This window comes from Clytia hemisphaerica, unplaced genomic scaffold (genome assembly GCF_902728285.1).
Source record: "Clytia hemisphaerica strain Z4C2 unplaced genomic scaffold, Clytia hemisphaerica genome assembly, whole genome shotgun sequence".
NCBI classification, from domain to species: domain Eukaryota; kingdom Metazoa; phylum Cnidaria; class Hydrozoa; order Leptothecata; family Clytiidae; genus Clytia; species Clytia hemisphaerica.
In genome coordinates this window covers 341,375-365,520 of record NW_027103497.1, presented here as the reverse complement: position 1 = coordinate 365,520, position 24,146 = coordinate 341,375, and the positions used below count along the sequence as shown (strand labels likewise).

The 24,146-nt window shown below is 36.0% G+C and overlaps 1 protein-coding gene across 2 annotated transcripts; it reads left to right on the top strand.

Moving 5' to 3' along the window:
* The first annotated feature begins 395 nt into the window (after nucleotides 1-395).
* LOC136798740 (uncharacterized) lies at nucleotides 396-23,451 on the top strand. 2 transcript variants are annotated; one of them, XM_067055406.1, is made up of 18 exons: nucleotides 396-543; nucleotides 862-996; nucleotides 1,351-1,454; nucleotides 3,033-3,125; nucleotides 3,345-3,476; nucleotides 3,954-4,100; nucleotides 9,598-9,732; nucleotides 10,265-10,519; nucleotides 12,481-12,606; nucleotides 12,928-13,050; nucleotides 13,355-13,528; nucleotides 14,546-14,731; nucleotides 14,997-16,246; nucleotides 16,464-20,406; nucleotides 21,025-21,180; nucleotides 21,282-21,524; nucleotides 21,860-22,174; nucleotides 22,812-23,451. In XM_067055406.1, exons 1-18 carry the CDS (start codon nucleotides 461-463, stop codon nucleotides 23,363-23,365), a joined length of 8,154 nt encoding a protein of 2,717 aa, XP_066911507.1. In that variant the 5' UTR covers nucleotides 396-460; the 3' UTR covers nucleotides 23,366-23,451. The 2 variants fall into 2 exon arrangements, with proteins under 2 accessions (XP_066911507.1, XP_066911508.1); XM_067055407.1 differs by lacking the exon at nucleotides 3,345-3,476.
* Nucleotides 23,452-24,146: the final 695 nt, after the last annotated feature.

Genomic DNA, 24,146 nt, shown 5'->3' with positions numbered 1-24,146 from the left:
AAAATTTGTTCCCTGCTCCATTACTTTTGCTTTATTTTTACTAGCTTGCTAGACTAACGGTTACCAAAAACATCCCCTTTTAACTGTGCGTCAAAAAAGTAGTGAACTTTAGTCTACTCTGTTTTGTGTGCATTTCAAGTAATTCAAGACTGGTTAAAAAATGTTCCTAGTAAAGATCAATTTCATTTTGTCATCATGTTATCATTGACATAAGATTATGATGATCCAAAAATAAAAATAACAAGCTAAGAAAATAAAAACAATCATAAGTAACGTTTCAAGGCCTTTCAGCAAGACGAGAACTGTACTCTACATTTTTATTGCTGAGTCATCAGTTTTAATCCTTATAAAAACGTATTTTGTCATTTTGGTTTTTCATTTGGTTTTAGTTACCAAGCTCTGAGGATGAAAATAAATGTATAAGAAATTAGCTCATTTGAAATTTGATTTCTGATACGGAATGATGAAGTATTTGATTGCTCAGTGTCTATTTTTGATTTTCAGTTTTTTGGTCCTTGCAAATGCATCACTCATACCCGGTGGGTAAGTTAAAAAAATGTTTCATTAATCACATTGTTTTTTAAATTCAGCGATAATTCACAAATACCGCACAAGAAAGTGTTCCTTTTGAAACCCTTGCACAGACTTCTTTTTGAGATTTTCTAAGGGACATGCAAAAGGAAAGTGATCCTGTAGTGATAGATTCATGGTTCTTTTTTGTCTTGAGTGGACCTAATATGACGGAATTTTATGTAATGGTTTTAAAAAGCGTTTAAAACTGACAAAGTTTTTCGGTACGACACGATCAACAAATATTTAATCATCTAATGACGCATTTATTAAGTCACTTCATATTTTTAGAGCTCACGTTTGCCACCGCGCCGTCTCTTATAACGTCAATCAACCACGGCGTTTGACACGTGTAGGATATTCATCTTATCGGACATGCTGCAAACGCGTATGGGGTGCATGCATCAGGCGCTGCCGAAGATATAGGTACGTATGGGATTCAACAAACATCTCTCTGATATTTTGTCATTCCATTTACGAAATATTGCTCTAAGTCAAATTTTCCATGTTCAAGGCCATACATTAATAAGAAGAACATAAATTCCTTTGAACGTAAGTCACGCTTTAGTAATTGGAGAAAAGTTAATTACGATTTTCATATCCAAAAAACAAATTCGAATTAGCGAGAGTCAACTGCATACGCTTATCTGTGACTTCTTCCATTTGTTGGGAAAATCAAAAATTAAAGTCTTAATGGTTATGTATCTCAAGGTTCCATAACTGAATATTAGACCTTAGACTTTACTAAGCAACAGTCATCATACCATTATTTTATTCTAGAACACATCAAGTGGTTTATTACCAGAATTATCTGATCAAAAGATATAAATCGGAATATTATTGTTGTCCAGGATGGGCTCGTTCTGGGAGACAATGTACTATACGTAAGTCACCACAGAAATGAGTTTTCCGCCACAACTTTTTAAGTCATTGAACATAAAAGTTTTTGTATGAATTTGTATTATGCGAGTTGCGAGTTGGTCTCGTGAGTTACGAGTTAATATCAGATATGCGAGTTGCGAGTTACGTTTTACGAGTTACGAGTTGCACTTAAAAAAATCGTGAGTTACGAGATGAAAATTGTTGGATAAGACATCAAAAGCACGGCATTTGCAACTTGCAACTCGCATATTATCAATTCACAAGTTTTTTTGACGTTCTGTGCTTTGGAATGGAAGGTTTATATATTTTTTTCGAATCTTTGAGCTAGCCTCTATCCCAAATTAGGAACCTTGTACCACGAAATCAAAAATAAATTCTCCTTAATTTAACGACGAGAATATTATAAAAGCATGCTAAGAAGCTAAGAGCACCACCTCGTCATAGACCCACCTTGGATCCCTATTCCCACTGGAAAAATTGTCCAAAATATCGTTCCCGGTAGAAAATTATCCTCCAATTTTTGTTTTATCCTCACTGCATAATATTATGCTATTTATCCCATTTTCTGACTTGAAAAAAAGAATTGAAATCCCCAGCCATAAGAAATATGGGAATGTCGATCCCAATCGAGTTTCAGTCCGTTATTTTTATATCCCCACTGGCTGAAAAATCCTACCGGTTCTGTGAGAAAGGGGTTTCTAAGAGCACTTTAGACCACTACTCCTCAAGTAAATCACACGAAACTTTTCAGCAAAACCTGACTGCTCGATCAGGGATATGTTATAGTGTAGCTGGATGAAGGACGAGAATTCCTTAGCGGATTGCTCCTTTGTCTTTTCTATTGTAAACTGTTCATAATAGAAATCCATCTCTGTCCCCTTAACTGTTCTGTTTTTATAAGAAAAATGAAGCAGACAAAGTATTCATGCAGTACGTTTGCATATATTTTGCTATGATGTTCCCGCTTTTCATCAAAATAATATTTGCAAAAGATACCCCAAAAGCTTCTTTGTAAATGAAATCAAATTTTATCAGCGTGTGTTATGAATTTGAGAAGCTTTCATGATTTCTCTTTAAAAATTTCGGATGTAAATATTTTGACAAATATTGTTTCAATTGACTAGAAATTTTTTCCATAATCAGATATACCGACTTGCTATCTGAAAATATCAGTTAGAAAGTGAGGCAACCCGCGGTGTAGCACGGTATTTCAAATGAAAAAGAGCTATTTATAATCTTACAGAAGGAATTTCTTATAACTTTGCTAATGAAAACAATGTTTTTCATTTTTTTAAATTGTCATTCACCAATGTTTTACAGACCCTCTTGATAATTAAAAGTTTTTAATCGTGAACAATAAATACAGCAGCAGAATCATTGGCTAAAAAGAAATCCAAATTTCACGAATTTGTAATTAAAAAAGTTTAATTCCATATCAAATTTTAATGTCAGGGACAGAGATAGAACAAGGCTTTTTCAAATGTGCGTTATCCAGCTACGCTATAACATATCCCTGGTTCGATCATGGAAAATGGATTTTGATATTTTCAATGTATTATATATCAGTCTTATTTTTTCAGCAATATGTAATCCAGGCTGTATCAACGGCAAGTGTGCACAACCAAATGTTTGCCAGTGTAAAGCTGGCTTTGTTGGAAGACGCTGTGAAACAGGTTAGTAAGATCACAGATTTTTGTAAAAACCGAAGGACTAGATGTCGTGCTTTAAGCTCTTCCAAGCAAAAAAAGTGAATGTTGCAAAAGATATTGCTGCTATTGTTTTTGAAAACCCGCGAAGCTTCTTATTGGTCAAGCGCTGAAATTCTATAGTAGCTAGTGTCATCAACCTCGGCACACTTTTCAGCCAAAGGATCTCTAATATGTTTTACTTAGATGTAAATGAATGCGTCACGAAGAAGCCATGTTCACAGACATGTTCAAATCTTCCTGGAACCTTCAGTTGCTCGTGTAACAAGGGTTTTATCAAAGCAAAACCAAACAGTCCAATCGATGGAACTTGTTTAGGTAATAATTCTTAAATCCGAGCTGGCACACTACGTTGTTTCGACGTTTTTCTAATGTTCATAACGTTCATATAACGTTAGATGAACGTTGAAACAACGTTATGTACCAGCTGAAATAACAATCCTTAAATCTCAACGACCGTAAGGAACGTTCTTTTTCAGTTTTTTTTCAAAACTACGTGAACGTTAATATATCATTTTTTATGCTCAAACGAAGCGTATTCATAATGTTATCATGGACCAACCCAGTAAGATAGTAAAAAGTGCCTCAAACTCGAAATATTTGTTAAAAACCTTAAGAAATTCGCCATTTTGATGACGTCATAGATAGATAAACTTGAACAAGTGAAAGTTGCTGGATCAACATTTTCGAATCAAATTTGGAAGGATCCACGAATATGGTTAACCAACAACTTTCCTTTACAACAAATATTTAACAGAAAAAGACGTTCAGTATTTTTTTAATATCCATTTGCAGACGTAGACGAATGTTCATCAGTAAAACCATGTAAGTGTGCCGTCAGCAGTCCTGGTTGTTCAGCTAAATGCTCAAACACGATCGGAAGTTTTTCTTGCTCCTGTAACAAAGGCTTTGAATTGAAATACAATGGTCAAATTTGTGCAGGTACTTACATATTTTATTGTTTACTCATCCAATTTCCATGCAGATATCGTCACTTTTGTTGAAATTTAACGGATATGAGTCATGCTCAATGGTCCAGCAGAAAGGGATTCTAACTAGAAAACTACTTTCAGGCAAATCTTTTGTATACATCCAATAAATAATTAGATTGAGTTTTTGCAATATAATCCAACGTAAAATTGTCTTAAATTTAAATTAATGGAATCATCATAAGCTACACATTATAACTAGCACATAAATTTTATTCATACCGGGTGTCCCAGAAAAAAGTCCCCTCTTTGAAGTGAATTTTCTCGAGTTCTATGAACTTTGAAAGCATCAATCCTTTTGCATTGGAAAAAGGAAGGATAAACTTAAATTTTGAGGGATCATTTGTTAAATTTAGTCAACTAGATAAAAAGTTACGGTCTAAATGCTAAAAAATTACTTTTCAAAAAAGTCGAAAAACGCGAAAAATGAGGGTATTAAATTTATTGTAAGACAAAGACACAAAAATGTTTTTTTATTCATCAGGAAATGTATTTCCATTTTTTCCAAAGCACATATTTACAAGATTAACTATTCCTGCAAAAGCCACCTTAAAGGTAGGCTACTGTCTGTTGTGTAGTCTACCTTAAAGGACAACATAGAAAAACTTGATCGTTAATAAATTGATAAAAGAAGTGCTTTCTTTGATGATTTGATACCCTCATTTTTCGCCTTTTTTCGACTTTTTTGAAAAGTAATGTTTTAGAATTTAGACAATAACTTTTTATCTAATTAACAAAATTTTACAAATGACCCCTCAAAATTTAAGTTTATTCTTCCTCTTTCCGATGCAAAAGAATTGATTCTTGAAAGGTTCATAGAACTCGAGAAAATTCACTTCAAAGAGGGGAACTTTTTTCTGGGACACCCGGTATTAAGCTAACTTGATTTGTTCACGAACATTTCATTTTTGCGAAGTTTTGTTACTTTTTTTTTACTTTCCCTAGGATAACCGACATGAAGTTTTGAAAGGGTTTGTTTCTAAAGGTGCGGAAAATCTTGTGTTTACTCACGAAACTGTCTAAATTTCCGACGCTTATTATTTTTTCAACTACCCGGAGTCCTGGTCTTTTACTCTTGTCTCCCGAATAGAAGGGGGTCCGAATAAGCAGGGGGGTAAGAAAATTTTCTAAATTGTAATAACCGGGGGGATGGAATAAGAGGGGGGTAATTTGAAGACATAATTTTTTTAAACTGATATCAATTTTAACAACAAAAAGGAAACTTTAACAAATGAACACGTAAAAAAAGAACCAATACTAATGAAAAGGAAAATTTTAACAAGTTTAAGGTCTATCTACACGGTAATAAATATTGAATTATTCGAATTTGATTAGCGGGGGGAGTCTTAATAAGAGCGGGGGATGGATTTTTTTTCTCTTAACAATAAGCGGGGGGCGTCTATTCGAGAGACAAATACCGCTAGAAAAGTGGTAAATGAATCTTAGTGTTGAAATGGGAATCTTGCAAAACGACGATACTTTTCTAACTCAGACAACCCCGACACTGTTTTTCCATCTTCGTATACGGTTGACAACTCTTTCGTTCAAAAAGATATAAACAATAGAATTCACTATACCATCAAAGTATACACCCAGGTACAAGATACGAACATCTACAACTACACCATTGATCATAAACAGTAACGTTCCGCAAACGAAATACGATCCACATATAATAAAAGGTGTGAAGAATTTCGCTTTATTTCGGTTACCGTATAAAGAGTTTCTAGTTTCTTGACTAGCCCGTCTAAACTTAATATAAATGTAAATGTAGACTGCAAAAAAGGTGCTGTTTGTTGTCAATAGACCGATTCCAATAAAGATTGTTTTTACAGTGTCCCAAACCTCTGAATCAACTTTGACCGTTAAAATTACGGTTATCGTTACCAGAAAGCTGACAAATGCGAAAATCCATGACGAAGCAATGATCCGAGTTCTGTTCAGAAAAACCCACGAAGACTCATACCTCAAATGTAGACGTACCGCAAAAAATCTTTGTAGAGTCAGTGACATCATTGACGCGAAAAGTGGAGATAAAATTGTTTGGTAGATAGAATCGTAAATCAAAGTAATCTTGCCAGGGACTTTGTAATACAGCTGGTTCATTTTGAAGGATTCTGGGTAGCTCTCGCCAATGATGATGTGGATCATTGTAAGTAAGAAAGACATGATTGAAGACAAAGACAAACTAAAAAGCTCGATGTTCTCAACCCAAAATCGATTTGTTTTGAATAACCATATGGCTCCAGTAGAATGAAAAGATGACGCCATCAAGGCTAAAATGATACAGCTAACGGAAAGTGCTTCCATTTCTTCCACCTGATGCTGCGTCAAATCTAAGTCAACTAAAACAAAGTTGTTTTTTTTCACTCCTTTAGAGGGGAGCCCAATATTTTTCTCTTGGCTATTATTTTGTGAATGATAGAGTGATTATTCTTTAATTGTTGAACCAATAACCTTATTTATTTACTAATCCCTCAGAAAAAACGCATAGTTCCATTTATACTGAGACAGAAAAATCGTCTCAGCATTAATAGAACTAATTACAGTTAAAGGCTTTGACAAAAAAAAAACGGAGGACGAAGATAAGTGAAAACGAGATAATTTGTTGAGACAGGCTTGTATCATTTTATTTAGTTTAGTAATTAACCGTTAAAAGGCGTGGGAAATAGGCCCGTGGCAACCTGGAACCCAATTACTTAAAAAACTATAGCGTATGAAAAATATAAACAGGAATTCATAAAATGACCTAATTCTACGTAATTAAGAAATTATAAACCTTGATAAATACCCTACTTTCCTTTCGAAAAAAAAACTACTTTCCTTTTGATAAAAAAACACTACTTTTTTTTCGAAAAAATACCCTAATTTTCCTTTTGAAAAAAAAACACTACTTTCCTTTAAATCAAATTAAAATGTTCCTTTTACTACGGTCAAAATCGAATAAATATCACATTTTTTACAACAATAACCGATATCAAAATAATTGAAGTCCTCTTGGGCACTTCTTTTAAGTTCATATCAAACAAATTCACTTACTTTGAGCTTTTTATACGGATTGATAGAAGTACCCCCCCCCCCCCCCTCCGGACAAAAAAACCTCTAGACCTCGGTGGTCAAAATTGGGTGCTCAAGCTGTCTCAAATTTTTGCTGAGCTGTTGTAGAGAAAACCGTATGGGCCTCGAAAAATCCGTTCGGTATACTCGATAAAGGTTTTCGTTTTAATAAGTACCCAAAAGGAATTCTTCTTTATTTGCATTAAAGATTTCTACTGAAAATACTCAATGCACCCTCGCACTGTCATTTCCTGCTACACCCTCACAGCATAACTCATAAATTCTTGCTGCACCTCACAGCGTAAAATTTAAATTCTTGCTAAACCCTCACAGCGTAAAATATAAACTCTTGCTGCACCCTCACAGCGTAAAATATAAATTCTTGCTGCACCCTCACAGCCTAAAATATAAATTCTTGCTGCACCCTCACAGCCTAAAATATAAATTCTTGCTGCACCCTCACAGCGTAAAATATAAATTCTTGCTGCCCCCTCACAGCGTAAAATATAAACTCTTGCTGCACCCTCACAGCGTAAAATATAAATTCTTACTGCACCCTCACAGCGTAATTCTGAAAATAAACGAAAGGAAAGGAAACTTTTTTATCTTAGCAGGAAAAACTAAGAATATACTAGAGCTTGAAAGACGTGTGGTGAGTTCGGAAATATCAACCATTTAAATTAGCACGGGAAAGCTTATCATCAAATAGACGATATCGGCTTAACAAAATTCTCCCCGAATGATTACCCATGATGCATCGTGCAAAAATATTCACGGACAATATTGACTTACTGAATTTTTTTGCGCAATGCATCATGGGTAATTATTCGGGGAGAATTCCTAAAGCCGATATCGTCTATTGAACGACTTTCTCTTGACATCTTTCGGAACCGTAAATAAATTCACATCCGTCGTACTGTTTGCGTGAAAGACCGGAAATTGAAATCAACATGTGCACGGTCCAGTAGGCCACCGAGACAGGGGTGTATGAATGTCAATTGGCCTCTTCATAAATTATTTGGGTGCAACGACTGCCTCGTTTTGAAACCATTACCAAGGTGATCATATCCCTTGAGTTTTCAAGTATTGCTTTTAAAAATAGAGAACCTCCTCTGGGAATAAATTACCATAGCAATATTTTTGAAAACGAGGTAAGTTTCTCGTGACGTAATTTATGAAAAGGTCTATCCTCCACAGAAATCTTACAACTTCACTTTTTCATTCCATGGAAAGATTATAAGCTCTTTCGAATTACCGTGAGTAATGACAGATCAGCGTTCTACTCGGCGCATATGCAGCGAATACATAAGTAGCTATGACATTCATCAATTTATATTAGAGGTCTGTGAATCAGATTACCAGGATCTTGGATGAATGTAATGTTAGAGACCGCAGTGTAGTGGTAGAGCATCTGGCTTGGGTACGCAAGGTTGTGAGTTTGACCCCCTGCTGGGTCGTACCAGAGATTTCTAAAATAGTACTTGATGCCTCCCTGCTTGATGCTCAGCAATTAAGAGAAGGATCAAAGGTAAGTGGAGAAATCCAGGGAGAAAGAGTGGCGCCCTCTCCTACTTTCGGGTAGATAACTATCGAAAGAGGAGCCTTCGGGTCGCCTCTGGTTGCGGTCGTAGACTAAATGTTAGAGAATTGAATTATTGATTACTAGTTATTACTGTTAAACACTTGGGAATCAAAGAACCAACAACCCAGACCTCCAAAAAATAACCGTCCCACATTTCACACACCCCAATTGATTTTTTCAAACGAAACTCGCATTTCACTGGTATTCATAAGTCCCAGAAAAATTTGCAATAAACTAATAAATCTTCTTGAGTTTAACATAGAGTTTTGCTCTCCATATCTTCGGAACAAGTGCAATAAATTCCGCTCTCACGGATCATTTTTGGCGATACCATAAACTGGTATACCACGTCGTTGTACTTTGCTGCAGCTTATTTTACAATACACAGGTTGCAAAATTAAAGTCTGAAAACAAATTACAAAACAAACGCTTTTACTCGAAATTTTTGTGTGATTGTTACACGACATTTTTTTCTGATTGATTCGAATTTATTGACACTAATAAAGTTATGAGATGTAAGTTATAAGCAAGTAACATATGAATAAAATCACGTTAACTTTTTCGAGTAATCGCATGTTTTGATTGCATTGATATAATTTTGCAGCCCGTGTATTGGCTCTGTCTCACTAATAAGTGCTATCTGCGTTCTTGTGTCTCGGGAAAGGTAGACGCTAGCTGGTCTAGCGATAGCCTTCGAATTCAATGTCTTTATAAAAGAGTTTGACTTCATCGATCCAGTGATTGTACAGTAGAGCTTCATTCGGAAATGTTAGTCATTTTTCAATTGATAACACGATATTTCTTTTTATAGATGTGAACGAATGTGAAAGGGCCAAGGCAAGAAAGAATAAAATCTGCCACCATAATTGTATCAACTCCATTGGAAATTACTACTGCACGTGTAACAAAGGCTTTCACTTGGATCGAGACCAAAAGACTTGCAAAGGTATGTTTATAGATTTGAGCTTACGCTCGGTTTCCACTTATCCTCTAATAAGGCATGTTTGTTACATATATATAATGCATAAAAGGAAATAAAAGAAAACAAAAACATTGGCGACACACCTTGGAGACTTCGCATACATCCCGTTATTTCGCAAACCTGGTATCCCCGGAGTAAAGTAATGTAATCTTACTAAAAGGAAAGATAAGAAACAGCATTGGCAATAAACTAAGGCCTTGAAGACTCTTACTATACATGCTTTGTCTTGCAAAAAGGAGGTTCATCAAATCCTGCGTCAAAACATCTTCTTACCATTTTCTTAGTTACAGTTAACTCTCTCTAATTATTATTCTATTATTCGAATATTTCTATGATTCGATTTAAATCGTCTGTCACTTCAGTTTGAAAGTGGTATGAATTACTCTCTGTAATTTGAATCTTTCTCTACTTCGAAGAAGATTCTTTGTTCCTTGAAAATCGAATTAGAGGGAGTTGACTGTATTTATCTAAACAATTTCACATCTACTATTCATAGACACAAACGAATGCTCAACCCTCAATGGTGGCTGTAATCAAATCTGCCGCAACAAAGTAGGTTCCTACGGATGCCTGTGTAACCATGGATACCGTTTATCGATAGCCAATCAAAAGACGTGTTTAGACATAAACGAATGTCTTGAACAAAAGCCTTGCGATGAGAAACACGGAATTTGCACAAATCTTTTGGGAACTTTCCGATGTTCTTGCAAGACTGGATATTATCTAATGCCAGATAAGAAGACGTGTCGTGGTGAGTTGGAAATTCGTTTTGCTGAATTCCTAAATATTTGGACTTAAACTCTAACGAGTTGAATAATTTTTAACGCAAGATTATATATTATACGCTGTTTCTGCAAGAGATTCTGAACTAACAGGGTCAAATTTATTTTATTCTAAAAATGACGAAATACTTATACTCTCTAATAAACGGCCTCCCCCCCCCCGCTTGTCAATTTTTCGATTTTTTCCAACCCCCCCCCCTGAGCCTGATTAGGACCCCTGTTTATCAATTTCTGAAAATATTATCATCCGACAAAAGGAGAGTTCCTAATTTCGCCTTAAAAAGCCACGTTTTGGTCTATAATATCCTTATTTTGAGGTATTTAAAGGTATAATGTTCAACCTCTTGGTTATTAGGTCCCCCCCGTTTATCACAATTTAAAGATTTTTTCAAACCAACCCAGCCCGTCTATCCCAACCACACCGTGTATTAGGTATATGAAAGTATGCTTGAAACGGGCTTGAAACATATGTACACGATTTCACTGGCAGATTTTAAGACAATACAGAAAGTACGTTCAGTTAGACAAAACATTTGGCTTGTTATTCATTTGTCAAAACTTGGATTAGCAATAACACCCGATGAAGTTACAAGATTCAAACAATCAGTCATCGCAAATCTAGATGCCGATCAGTTGTCTCAAATCAACTTAGAAACGCTAACTCAACTGTTCGCTCAGTGGATTGCAGACCATAACACTTTCACCCTATCAGGAAAAGGTACATTTCACGGTATGGGCATCATTTGTACCAGTGACAAACCACCTCAAGGATATTTCGGACGTGTTCCACGATTGAAAAAACGCCTCAAAGTCGAAAGGTTAACCGAGAAAAGAGGAGTCGAAATTGTTGATCACAACACCAAGTGTCACCTTCGATCAACCGCTTTGGTTAAAGGCCATGTGAATCACTGGATATTGTATGTCGGCTTGGATAGGTTTCCACACTTCAATGAGTTTTGTGGGAAGTATCGGGACCATGATGAAAGGCTCAGGTCTAGAACTGCTATTGGAAGAGATGTATGCCGAAAATAGTGTACCCCAACTCATATCTGGAAAAGAAATCGCAAGGACTATTTCTCTAGGACGAGGAAAACGTTTTCGAAGAAGAAGAGTTAGACGAAGCGATTAGTGAACAACATGACTCGAATGGACAAGACACTGAAAATATTTTTGAAAAACTCAATGATTGTTAAATAGATTTTTTTCCTTTTCAAAAGACTCTCAGATTAATTTTAAATTCAAGATTCCAAATCTCAATGTTTTTGGCTCCCTAATATCTTACATTTCACAGCAATTAGGCCATCTTAAATTCAATGGCGTTTAAACATCTTTATTGGTATGCTAAATATTTCATCATGACTTTTGATGACTTTTTTAAAGTCAGGCGATGATAAAGTGCAAAAAATCGTCAAAATTAGGCAAAAATTGCTAATTTGAGCTATTTTGACCCAACCAAACCCCCTGAAAAATAAAATTTTGTCATTTTTTACATTTTCATCTTAATTACCATCATAAAACACAACTTTTGACCAAATTTGATGATATTTGAACCATCTTCAGCAAAGATATTGCTTAAAGTCTGAAAATGACGATATTTTGAATTTCCTGTTATGACGTCATCACTAAAATGGCCTAAAAAAGGGTGTTCCACCAATGGGAATTTAGGGGAATTTTTTCTGTGGTTTAAGAATACTATAAGGAAGGTCTGTGCAAAATTTCAGCCGGATCATATTTTTTTCCTACAAAGAGTGCTTTTTAAGCTGGCACGATAATACTAGTCGGAAACATGCGAAGGAGTGCATAGCTCGTTAAGAAGACAATGAAATTACAAGTACAAATCTCTTCCCCTGATAAGTTCGACATGGTCTAAAACCACTTATAGATTTTCATAAATAGAAATATAAAAATCCTAAAATTTCTTTACAATTAGACCGTGATGAATGTGCTCGCATATCAACCAATGGATGTCAACAGATTTGCTACAACACAGTCGGTTCATACACGTGCAGTTGTACCAATGGTTTTCGTTTGAATGAAGATGGAAGAAAATGCGGTGGTAAGATTAAAATTACCATCACACCAACGTTAAGATAAAGCTCATCTAACGTCCTAAAAATCACTTTGCATGGATGTTAGTTCTGTTTTCAATCCCTTAAAAAAACACCCGCTTCTCACACACCCGGTAGTTTTATTTGATTATTGTGTGGTGGGGACAAAAATTAGAGAATCATTTTCCACTGGGGACGATATTTTGGCCAATTTTTCCAGTGGGAATGGGTCCCAGTGGGTCTGGATTATCCCAATCAGGCTATTTGAAAGCACGAAGCGTAAATTGTATAGAATTGAAAAGACTTTAACTCCTTCCCTATATCTCTAGATATTGATGAGTGTTCCGTGAAGGCAGACAATTGTCAGCATTTTTGTCACAACACAATTGGGTTATTCACTTGCTCATGTAAACCAGGCTTTAAGTTGAACAAAGATGGGCATACATGTCAAGGTAAGATTTATCATATATGTAATCTTTGTTTACTCAGAGACTTCGAATGATGAGTGCGTAGTTCTCATTGAATTGTGTCACATTTTTTTGTCAAATAAAAGAGAAGTTACATGTTCACATGGCTACAAATCTGGTCAAAAGTTAATGAAATTCCACTTATTCTACTGTTCTTCTGCCTCCTCTTTCCCTCCAACCTCTCTACAATGTTGATGAGTCAAGTTGGACTGAAATTCAATATTGTATAAGGGGCAGAACTTGTGAACTGATACTAAAAAGTGAGGAATTCCATTTCATTGTATTTCAGCTCTTCCATGTGTAGAGATTACGTCATTGTTAAATGGAAAGGTCATGTGTTCTGGTCACGTGACTAATGACGTATGTAAATTCGATTGTGATGAAGGATACAATTTGATTGGTTCAAAAGAAAGGACTTGTACCCATACCTCCACATGGTCCGGAGAAGAAACTGTTTGTAACGGTAAGTGCGAGAAGATATCGAGAAGCAGCCTCTTCATGTAGTTAAGAATCTAATCTTTAGTTTCGAAAATTCACTTTTTACAAAATCAAGTGAGATTACAAATAGGGCAACTGTCTCTAGTGGGGAGGGGGCACTGACCTTGAAGACCGAGGGGACGTACCGCTGATGTTTGAAAAGTGGACCCCACCAGATATGAATGTTTGGTAAATTTGGGAACCTTTCAGAACGAATTGACCCTGTCAGATCCACATCTTGAAAATTAGTAAATTTGGGACCCTGTCAGATATCTGAAAAAGAGACCCTGATCAGTGGCACGTCCCCGTACCTAAGTGTCCCCCGGGGGTACTGTACAATATTCAAATTTTTCTACTTTGAATCAACGTTTACTTTTCTGTGAAAGTCTATCACCACATGCTTCCCAAAAAGTCTACCTACCTCACTCATACTAAACAGAAATTCACCACAGAAGAATCTTCACCACAAAAGAATTCGTCAGCGCTTGGGGGTCTACAGATGATGATGAATGATTCATTTCGGAAATAGGCAGTCGAACTTTATTAGCTTTTTCAAGCTAGTACACAGTTGTACACACTTCTTGACTTTATATACATTAACATTAGACTTCACTGAGAATTACTCTATCTCTGAAAACAGCTGATGATCGAAGTATCGACTGACGTCGAATGAGCTTAATAAAGCTAAAATGGCAAATGTAGAACGATAAACTTGGTATACATACGTATTTAAAACTTTCCTATTTTGAATAAAACCTTTCATACATTACGTCACGAACATCACTTGCCTCGTTTCGAATTATCACCATGGTGATTAACTCCCAGCGGATTTTATTAAAATTACTTTCTATTCATAAAAAAATCATTCAATGTCTCAAGAGATATAATCACCATGGTAATTGTTTGAATACGAGGCAAGTGATGTTCGTGACTTAATTTATGAAAAGGTCTATTCAAAGTCTTCGAATGCAGGCACTATTTTTGTAAATTTTTGCTTTCATAGCTAAACGATGCCCACCGTTCCAATTCCCAAACCATGGTTCCATTATTCAACCTTGCTATGAGAAGTTTGGAGCAGTGTGCGTGAAACGTTGTCAAGAGGGTTTCTACCAGACGGGTGAATCGATCAGTGAATGTAAAATTGAAAATGGTATTTTGTATTGGACGCCTGATAATGTCACTTGTCACGGTAAGTAATTGTGAATCTGAGGGGATATTTTTTTTTTCATTCTAATTATAGAAAAATCAACCACCAGATCCGCAAAGATTTCCTTCAGTGAATTGATTTTCCTTCTTGTTTTTCATTGAGAAATACAGTTCAGCGTTATACCGTACAATCTCACATGCCGTAGCTTGATTCGTTAAAAGCAGAGAAAGTAAATTCTTAAAATCGCCTTGGTATAGAATACCATCTGACAGTCACCAAAAGACTTTTATATCTTCCTTCATTTTAGAAAACAAACCCTGTCTACCGAACCCTTGTTTCCATGGTACAACGTGCTACAACACCAAGGATGACAAAGGATTCATTTGTGATTGTTCCAATACGTCATATGAGGGTGACAAATGCCAATTCATTAAAATAAAGATAGATTCATTCCCTGAAATGGAGATCAATAAAAACACAGACCCAATCAGATTTTACGCACGACCTGACAATGACATTACAATAAAATTGAAAAGCGACAACGGTGCTATATCTTTTGATCCACCTGTCTTCACTATCTCGCATCCAGCTAATCAAAGCACATTCACAATGCGAGCGACAAAACCAGGAAGACATTCCATAGATTTTGAAATCAGTGGATCCGATGCTGTCACCATTAGAAATCCAACACCCTCATCGATATATGTAACCAACAAAAGAAATATCAATTATAACTTGGTAAATGTGACCACAAATGTATTTCAACCACAATGCAGTGCGACTACTTATTTGACGAACATGAGATGCTCTAGCTATCATAGCCTTTCATTAAAATCAATCTGCAGCTTTTACAGAAATGGTTTAACCTCCATAATCTCAAAAGGTGGATTTTCAATTCCGTTAACACCTATTGGCATCAATGGAAGACATCTTTATGGCAAGTTAGAAATAGACCCTATACACCAACTTGAAAGCTATGTTTTCAACAGACCACAGACAAAATGCAGAACTTGCACCGGAGAAACATTCGATTCAAACACAATCGATCACTTAATCAGCTTTGGCTATTATCCACATGCAGTTTTGAAGATCCTTTCCAGAGTTTTGGCAATAGATGGCTTTTATATGACAGCCCCTCAAGATAGCTCGTTCTCACCAATGAACTTAAAGTCAGTTGTTGGTCATGGTGCAAAGCTTCAGAGACAGTGTCCAGGATTGAAGCTGGATAACAACTTTGTTTACTCAATCTACAGGCCTGATTTTCCTGTTAAATTGAACATCATTGGGTCTGAATTGGAAATCGTTGGTGCTTGCTTACTTTATAATTTATGTCAAGACGAAGTCGCAATCTCACTTCCAAACGCTATTGATGTCACTAATGTTTTCAATACAGTACTTCCAGTGGAGTTGGTTGAATCGGTCAATGTTAGAAGTTTTGTTTCAAAGCCAGCTAATAACGAACTTGTTTTTGATGCAGACGTGAAAATAAACATCAAAAGATTGTCATTGATTTCTGTTGGAATGATCTGTATTTGGAGTGAAAAGACTTTGAGAAAGGTGAGCCTTCGATTTGCTATCAAAAAAGCTCTCTTTTTTACTGGTTTGCATAATATTTGGTTCTTTCTAAAATAAAAATAGATAAAAAGGTATTTATTGATAAAACTTAGCAGGGATAATTCTGACATACCTTTCCATAACGCGATAATGTCTGTTTCAATGTAATCTGCATTGAAAACAAAAAACTTTTCGAACAATCTATTTCTTTCTCTTGTAGGTGCTTCTAGAAAATAATTCACCCATTACAATCTCAACCAAACATTCCAAACTCAATGCCGAGACTCGATTTCCCATTCTCCACGGAAAACAAATTCTAATGATACTCAAAGATAATCAAGGCAATGTTAGTATCACAAAAAAAGACAAAGAATCAAAAACATCATTTATCCTCGAAGCTTCATCTAGTGGCGAATTTAAGGTTGATTCATCAGTCCTTAGATTACAACCTTCTGGCAAAATCAATCTGCAGCAAAGTTTCTATCTCACCAGTGCAAAACCCGGTTCCATCAAGAATTTACGAAGATTGATGCTTTGGATTCGTGCAGCAAAGTCTCTTGAAAATCGATTCAAAACCTTACTATCAAAGATCAGAGATGGTACAGATATCATAGCTCACCACTATGATAAATTCAAACACAAGCTACAATTACTTTCTGAAGTTTTGAACACGCCTTTACCACACAATATCACCAAAGCCTTTGAATGTACTGAGCAAGTTAGAGAGGCTACGTTCGATTTGATAAATTCTCTAAAAGCAATCAGCACAATTGAAGTAAAACTGAAAACACTCTGCGATCGATTGGTGAGAGGATTACAGCGGTATCAAAATCTAAATATTGAGATGGACACACCAACAAGTGGTTTGAAAGAAGAAAGAACTTCAATATCATTCATGGGCAGGTTTTGTTTACATAATCTTTGCATAAGAGATTTACTGATCAAAATAGACGATTCCTCAACCAACGATTTTATCAACATTGAAGCATCTCCCGTCAACGCTATTGTTAAGCTATCGAGCAGAATTTCAATCGATCAAGATCACAAATTATCATTGAAGACCAAAAAATACGAAAACAAAGTAACTGGTCATTTAAATGCCACTGTCCGTATTTACGATAGTCTAACGACTGACGTTACATTCCAACTCTCGGAGAAAGAAGCAGCTTACCAGATCGAGGACGTGGAATTTAACCCTGGTTTCTCCTTTAACATCACAGGACAATCTAATATAGAAACAGTTACATGGGGTTCACTTATGAACAAAATACGAGGGCAATCCAATGATAGATCTGTCTTCGTCAGTGAAGTTCAACATACTTTTGAGAATAAAGCATCAAGGATGAACAAACGATCCAAAGCTACAAAGTCGAGCCTTGAGGAGAAGAGGAAAAGATACCAAGAAACTGAAAAAGCTTTGAAAACATTTCAACAGAAACTACGGTTTTCAGAGAAAAATTACAACAAGATCCAAGCCGAATATAGACAAGCAGCTCTAAATTTGAAAAGGAGCCAACTATCAATGGATCAGTATTTAAAGCTTCATCCAGCATTGACGCAGTTCATCGAGAAAGATTTGGATTCAATATGTCAAATGCAATCGTGTCAGAAGCAATGTTTACAGATGCCCGTATGTGACATCTGCCAGAAAGAAGTTCAAATACCAACCAAGGTAATCAATTGCCAACAATCTGTTCAATATCTAAAGGTCCAGAGATTGAAGCAATTTACAAAGACATGTCATCTCCGAAGATATGTATTCACCACAATTTATACAGGAACATGTGGGTATCCAGCACATCATGGTCGTCAAGAGGGTCATACCAGTGCTTTAGTAGCCATTGGTTCTGCTGTTGGCTGGATGGTTGGGTTCCCGCTTCTAGGTCCTGTACTCGGGTTCCTCGGAGGTTTGTTTTCTTCATGTGATGAAACTTATGACGTTATAACAACACCGTTTACTATACAAGAGGCATGTACAGAACTGAGATCTTACACAACCACCATCAAACGACCCTATTCAGTATGTCTTAACAAGGAGATTAACGTGAAAACTGGATTTAGTTTACCACGACAGTGTAATTGCCATGTGAGGAAATGCATCGCCAAAATGGAAAATTTAGAATGTACTTTCAAAAATTTGGAATGTAAAAAGAACAGAGAATTGTATGTTAAATCAAATAAAAAGCTACCAGGAAATTATACTGATCTGTGGACCTCCATACTAACATTTAAAAATGATATACAAAATTTAGATATGGTTTCCCAGCAAATCAAACTAAACCGTGATAAACTTAAACGAAAAGTCGAGCAAAGAACTAACATGCTCATGAAATATAAACAACAACTTAAATTCACAGAACAGACTATGTTTAATATGGAGTCTTTATTTCGGCAAGAGATGTGTATTTCGAAACTTTTTACTAAATATGGTGGAGACATCTCGAATATCATCACAATCGAAGATATAACATTCCATGGAAACTTACCAATATTAAGCAGCATCGAGTTGAATGTACTGGGACGAGAAAAAAGTACTGGGAAAGAAATACTTCTGCCGATTGTGTACCAACTGAGTGACAAGGTTGTTAATATAAAAGAAGCTGCTAAAAGTTTGTTGAAGAAGATACTCTGTCATGAAGGTAGTAAACGTACTCGCAGATCCACTAATATCAATATACCAGAGAAAGTGAAGCGAGCAAACAGTCTGTGTTTGAAGTTAAATGAAGCCTTGGTTTTCTTGAACGAAACTACTAAAGAACTCACTGAGACTATTAGAGATGCAATCAAAAATAAGAATCAGAGAATCGAAAACAATTACACAGAATCTTCGATGGAGAATTCAGCTCGAAAACTGCTTTTAGATGGTATTTCTGAGGAAATCAAAGAATTCGAGACCAAGCAAAACATGTCAACCGTAACCTCCCAGTTGATTGGCAACATGGAGATCTTTGTTTCCCTTCAAAATAAAACTCGCTGCACCAGTTTTGAGGACTGCTTAGAGGACACTTTCGAGATTTTAGAAGATTTGCCAAGTATGATGAAACCTGGATATCAAGACTACAAGCTCTCGTTACCAAATGTGAAGCAGCTCTTTATGGAAATCTTTATTAACCAAACGTTAGCTGATAAGACGTTAGAAGGACAACTAGAAGCAGTGGATAAAATACACAGATATATTCACTTCGTGTCAACCTCAGTCTATCATTGCTCAGAGCCTCCAGTAATTACCAGAAAATCAGCTTCCGCTGAAATTGACATTCCAAAAGGAGAAATCAAAACTTTATATTGTTCATCAAGAGGTGTAACACCAGTCAAAATGTTTTGGACAAAAGATGGATCAATCATTGATGGAGAAGATGGGTCAGGTCACGAGACGAAGAGATTCAGAAGAAATCAGGATGAAGTTTTAACACTCAAAATCACAACGGATTTCCAGTCAACAGGGTCCTACAAATGTATTGTCTCTTCAGATATCGGTGATACTGAAAGTAATGAAACTCTTGTATTTGTCTATGAACTTCCTGTGATCCAAACACATCCTTCAGATATTTATCATATGGTACCAGCCTCTAGAGACTATATTCCTAGATTCACTTGCAATGCAACTGGTAGACCTTCACCAGATTATCAATGGATTTACCACAAAAATATAACAGATCCAGGGACAACCATAGAAGGTGCAAATGGAGATGTATTTAATGCCACAACTGTTAGACAACAAGGGTTATACTCTTGTATTGCCAAGAATCGTTTCGGAACATCCCAAAGTCACAAAGCAACATTCAATATCCTCAATGGTGTACTAGCAAACCAGACATTGAACGTCCAAGCAAAGGTATTAGTTTCTAATGGATTGAAAACTTTTAATACCAACAACCTCAATAAAGGTGGACAGAAATTCAAAATTGAGCAAAGATCAAACTCCATTATCATGCATCTTCAATCATTTACAAAGATTTCAACCAGTTTCAAAGACAAGAAACAAATGCTGGTCCACGCATCAGAGATGAGACGGAACCTATCAGACACAGCTGCCATGTTTATTCAAGCTTTGGTTGATGGAACTTACGGAGTTGAAGTCGAAACAACTTCTATCACAATTGAAAGTAATTTGACGGAATGTGGCGCAGGATTTAAACCACATTCTAATGGCTTTATGTGCGGTAAGAATTTCTCTTGATATTCATTTCTTATCGTTCACGACCGAAGATACACATTCAAACATATAAAGCTGGAGCATAACTTCATCTAGAAACTCGATAATAATTGCGACTCAAGTACGTGTCCTTTCAGAAGAATGTTATTTATTTCTTCCTTAAAACATCTTAAAAATTAAAAGTTAAGGATTCAAAAATTCCAAATTGTTTCTAATCTTTTTCCCTAGTAATTTCCCTTCTCACAGACCGAGTGGGAACACCTATCACTGGGAAAAATTGACCAAAATATTGTCTCCAGTGGGAAATCGTAACCCAATTTTTGTCCCCACTGAAAATAATCAAATAAACAAATCCTCACTGCGAAATACTGTGCTATTTTATCCATTCAAACTGAATTTTTGACTTGAAAACAATGGAATTCAAATCTCCAGCCATAAAAATATGGAAATATTAATCCCCATTGAGTTTCAATTCGTTATTTTCACCCAACTGGTTGAAAAAACTCTACCTGGTCTGTGAGAGGGTGTTGTCTAGAGTCAAAAAATTTGTGTCCGTGTTTGTGTTTGCCTAAAAATTTACGCTAAATATAATTGAAATTCGCTTAGTTCAGTTTCTTTTATTTAGTCCAATGCGCACAAGGCACAGCTGGAGTGAATTGTACGAAATGTCCTTTGGGATTTTATCAACCTGAAGTAGGGCAATATTCTTGCTTGAGATGTCCAAATACTAAAACCACCAACAGAACAGGAGCTGTATTGTCAACTGAATGCTTCGCCACAGGTCAGTATCTTTTCCTGTATCGATTTGAAATGGAATATCCCAATGTTGAACTGGTTTTATAGAATGGGTTAACTTTATTCTTTTCTACTTCCTTTTTCTAGGGACGGCCATTGTTTTTGTGGTAGATATCTCAAGAAACTCGAAGCTACATACAACCAAGAATATGCTTCTCCGAGCCCATGAAATGCTATTAAGAACGAATTCAACAGACATAAAACTTGCAGTCGTAACATTTTCATATCAAGCAAAGACTTTGATAGATTTCGATGCTTCACCAGAAACTTTCATCAGGACCATACAACGATTGAAAAAAGAAAAATTGGGATGGCGTTTCTTGCATCGAGGTATTGTTTTATCAAACTGAAGGGGAGAGGGGTCAAAATAAGTTTCTTTTATAAGGACAACACAAGGCGTAGTATCAGGTTGTTGGTTCCAATTCCTGTTCGGATCATACCAAAGATTTCCAAAATGATACTTGATGTCTCTCTGCTTGATGCTCAGTAAATAAAGAGAAGGATCAGAAGGGTGGGTAGAGCAATCCAGGGAGAAAGAGTCGCACCCTTTTTGTAAGCAACGTCACAAATGACTCATGTAATGCTATAGTGGCAACTTATTTATTCGAACGCAATTTCTCAAAACCAAACCATTCGCTATCCGCTTTTATTTACTCAACATGTAGGGATAAAAAAAGGTAGAGCAATGCTGAAAAAAATTTCGGATGATACACCCAACAAAATACTGATCATCTTGAGTAATGGTCGAGTCTCTGGTACGGCTTACCGCTCAGGATTCATCTTGTCACGGATGCAATCTATAAAAGCTCAATCAGAAGACCTGTATTTACTACCTTTATGTTTGCTAAATGTGAACACTGATCGAAGAACATTGAATTCAGTGGCCTCACATCCTAAACATTTGAATGTGATTTGTGGCAAGAGAATCGAACACATCTTGGTCAAGTTAAATGATCGGATCAGGAGTATCATAAGAAGAGGTAAGAGCTTTTATTGCACGAAACGTTTGTATACACAACTGTTCAATTATAAGAAGTACTGATTTTCCCGTATCATTTCTTTTGAAAATAGAACCTAAAACATATTGAGGTTTTAAGTGTATTTCAACGGTTTTCAGAATTCAAAGTTCGGGCGAGAATTGCTATTTTAGTACTTCCACTTTCTTTCATTGAATATTTTGATTTTGGAGGGGTTCGATGGTTTCTAGGCTATATTCCAAGCCTTATTGGAGCAAATTTGAGCTTTTAAATCCTGAGATCCTAAGGTCTTAAGTCTTATTAAAAGTCAGAGTTAAAACTCTACTTTCCAACTGTAGTTTAACGCGCTTAACATGATTGTAGCTCTGTCTCTCACCAGACTAAAAATGTAGCTTTTAGCACCGAATTAAAAAAAGGATCATTAAACTACAGTTGACGCTGCGTTATTCGATTTTCAAAGGAAATTGAATATTTATCGAAGAAGAGCGTTGTTTATTAGAGTTTCTTATTGATGGTGACATTCAATATCACAGAATACTGTAATGGAGCGTATTGAATAGTAGAACGTCGAATTGACGTTTTGAATTCAAAAAATTGATTGGACATATGGCCTTTAACTATAGTCAATTTTTTATTTCAGAATCGATCAAGGATGAAATCGAAAGTGAAAGTAGACCCGATATCGGGATCCTCATTGCAGATCAACGATCATTGATCGGCACCCACATCGAGATAGTATCCAACACTTTAACCAACATACACGAAAAACTTCCAAAGTCTAAATACGCATTCATTCAATTACCGAATCGAACAAGATTGAATCGTTTTAAGAGATACGAAAAGGAGAATTATGAAAATGCAGTAAAAAGTCTTACAAATCACGTCAAGATGTCCCGATATACTGGACTTAAAGTGAAACCAATGATCCAGCAAACGTTAAATTACCTTATGACTGAAGATCGTAATTCTTTTTCTAAACGAAAATGCGTAATCGTCTTTACGAGGGATTGGATTTCCCGTTTAACGATAAATTCCATCTATCGTTTGTATGATGAAAAAATTAAAATCATCAATGTTAGTTTTGAAGACAAGGTAGATAAGCCGGAAACAGAACTTTCGGCAAATGGGATCAATATGTCTTATTTTGATGTATCAGACATTTCCAGTATTGTAAAATGTGTGGAAGCATCATGAAAATGGAAATAAAAGAGAGCTTCAACGTTACGATTCCTGCATTTGTTGGTAAAATAACGACAAAAAGTACCGACCTGAATAGTTTTTCCAGCCCCAATGCCTTGATTCCTGTTTGTTTTTTGTAAGGATTAATGATTTATTGTTAAAAAAAAAACAAATTACGATTTTAGAGTCGCATTTATGAAATATTCAAACTGAATTTAATAGTGCGAGTAGAAGAGAATCTTATTGTATCTTATAAAAGAAACAAATTATTTTGATTATTTTTAATTGTTTTTTCCATTTTTTGAATCCCTGGGGGGGGCACTGACCTTGACGACTGACGGGGACGTGTCGCTGGAGTTTGAAAAGTCCTGTCAGATATCAATGTTTGGTAAATTTGGCATGGGATCGAAAACTTTTGGCATTTAACCCTCAAAAGGAGCAAAAAGAACTAAAAGTAGACAAAAAAAAAATGGAAAGTTTTCTAATTTCCACCCTGAAAATTCCCCAAAATGACCTGAAATCGACCCTGTCATGTCCAGATCTTGAAAATAAGTAAATTTTGGAACTTGTCAGGTATCTTCAGAGTCTAAAAAAGGGACCCTGACCAGCAGAACGTCCCCGTATCCAATTTTGCCTAAGTGCCCCTCCTCATCTTGAGGATGAATCTTCATCAAAGATGTATATGAAGGTTTCTAGCTATAGCTCGTGTTGAGAAGCACATAAAGAAGACTCCATAATGTTTAAGCTCCCTCAGTTCTTTTACGATGAATGCGATCCGACGAAATCCACCCCAACG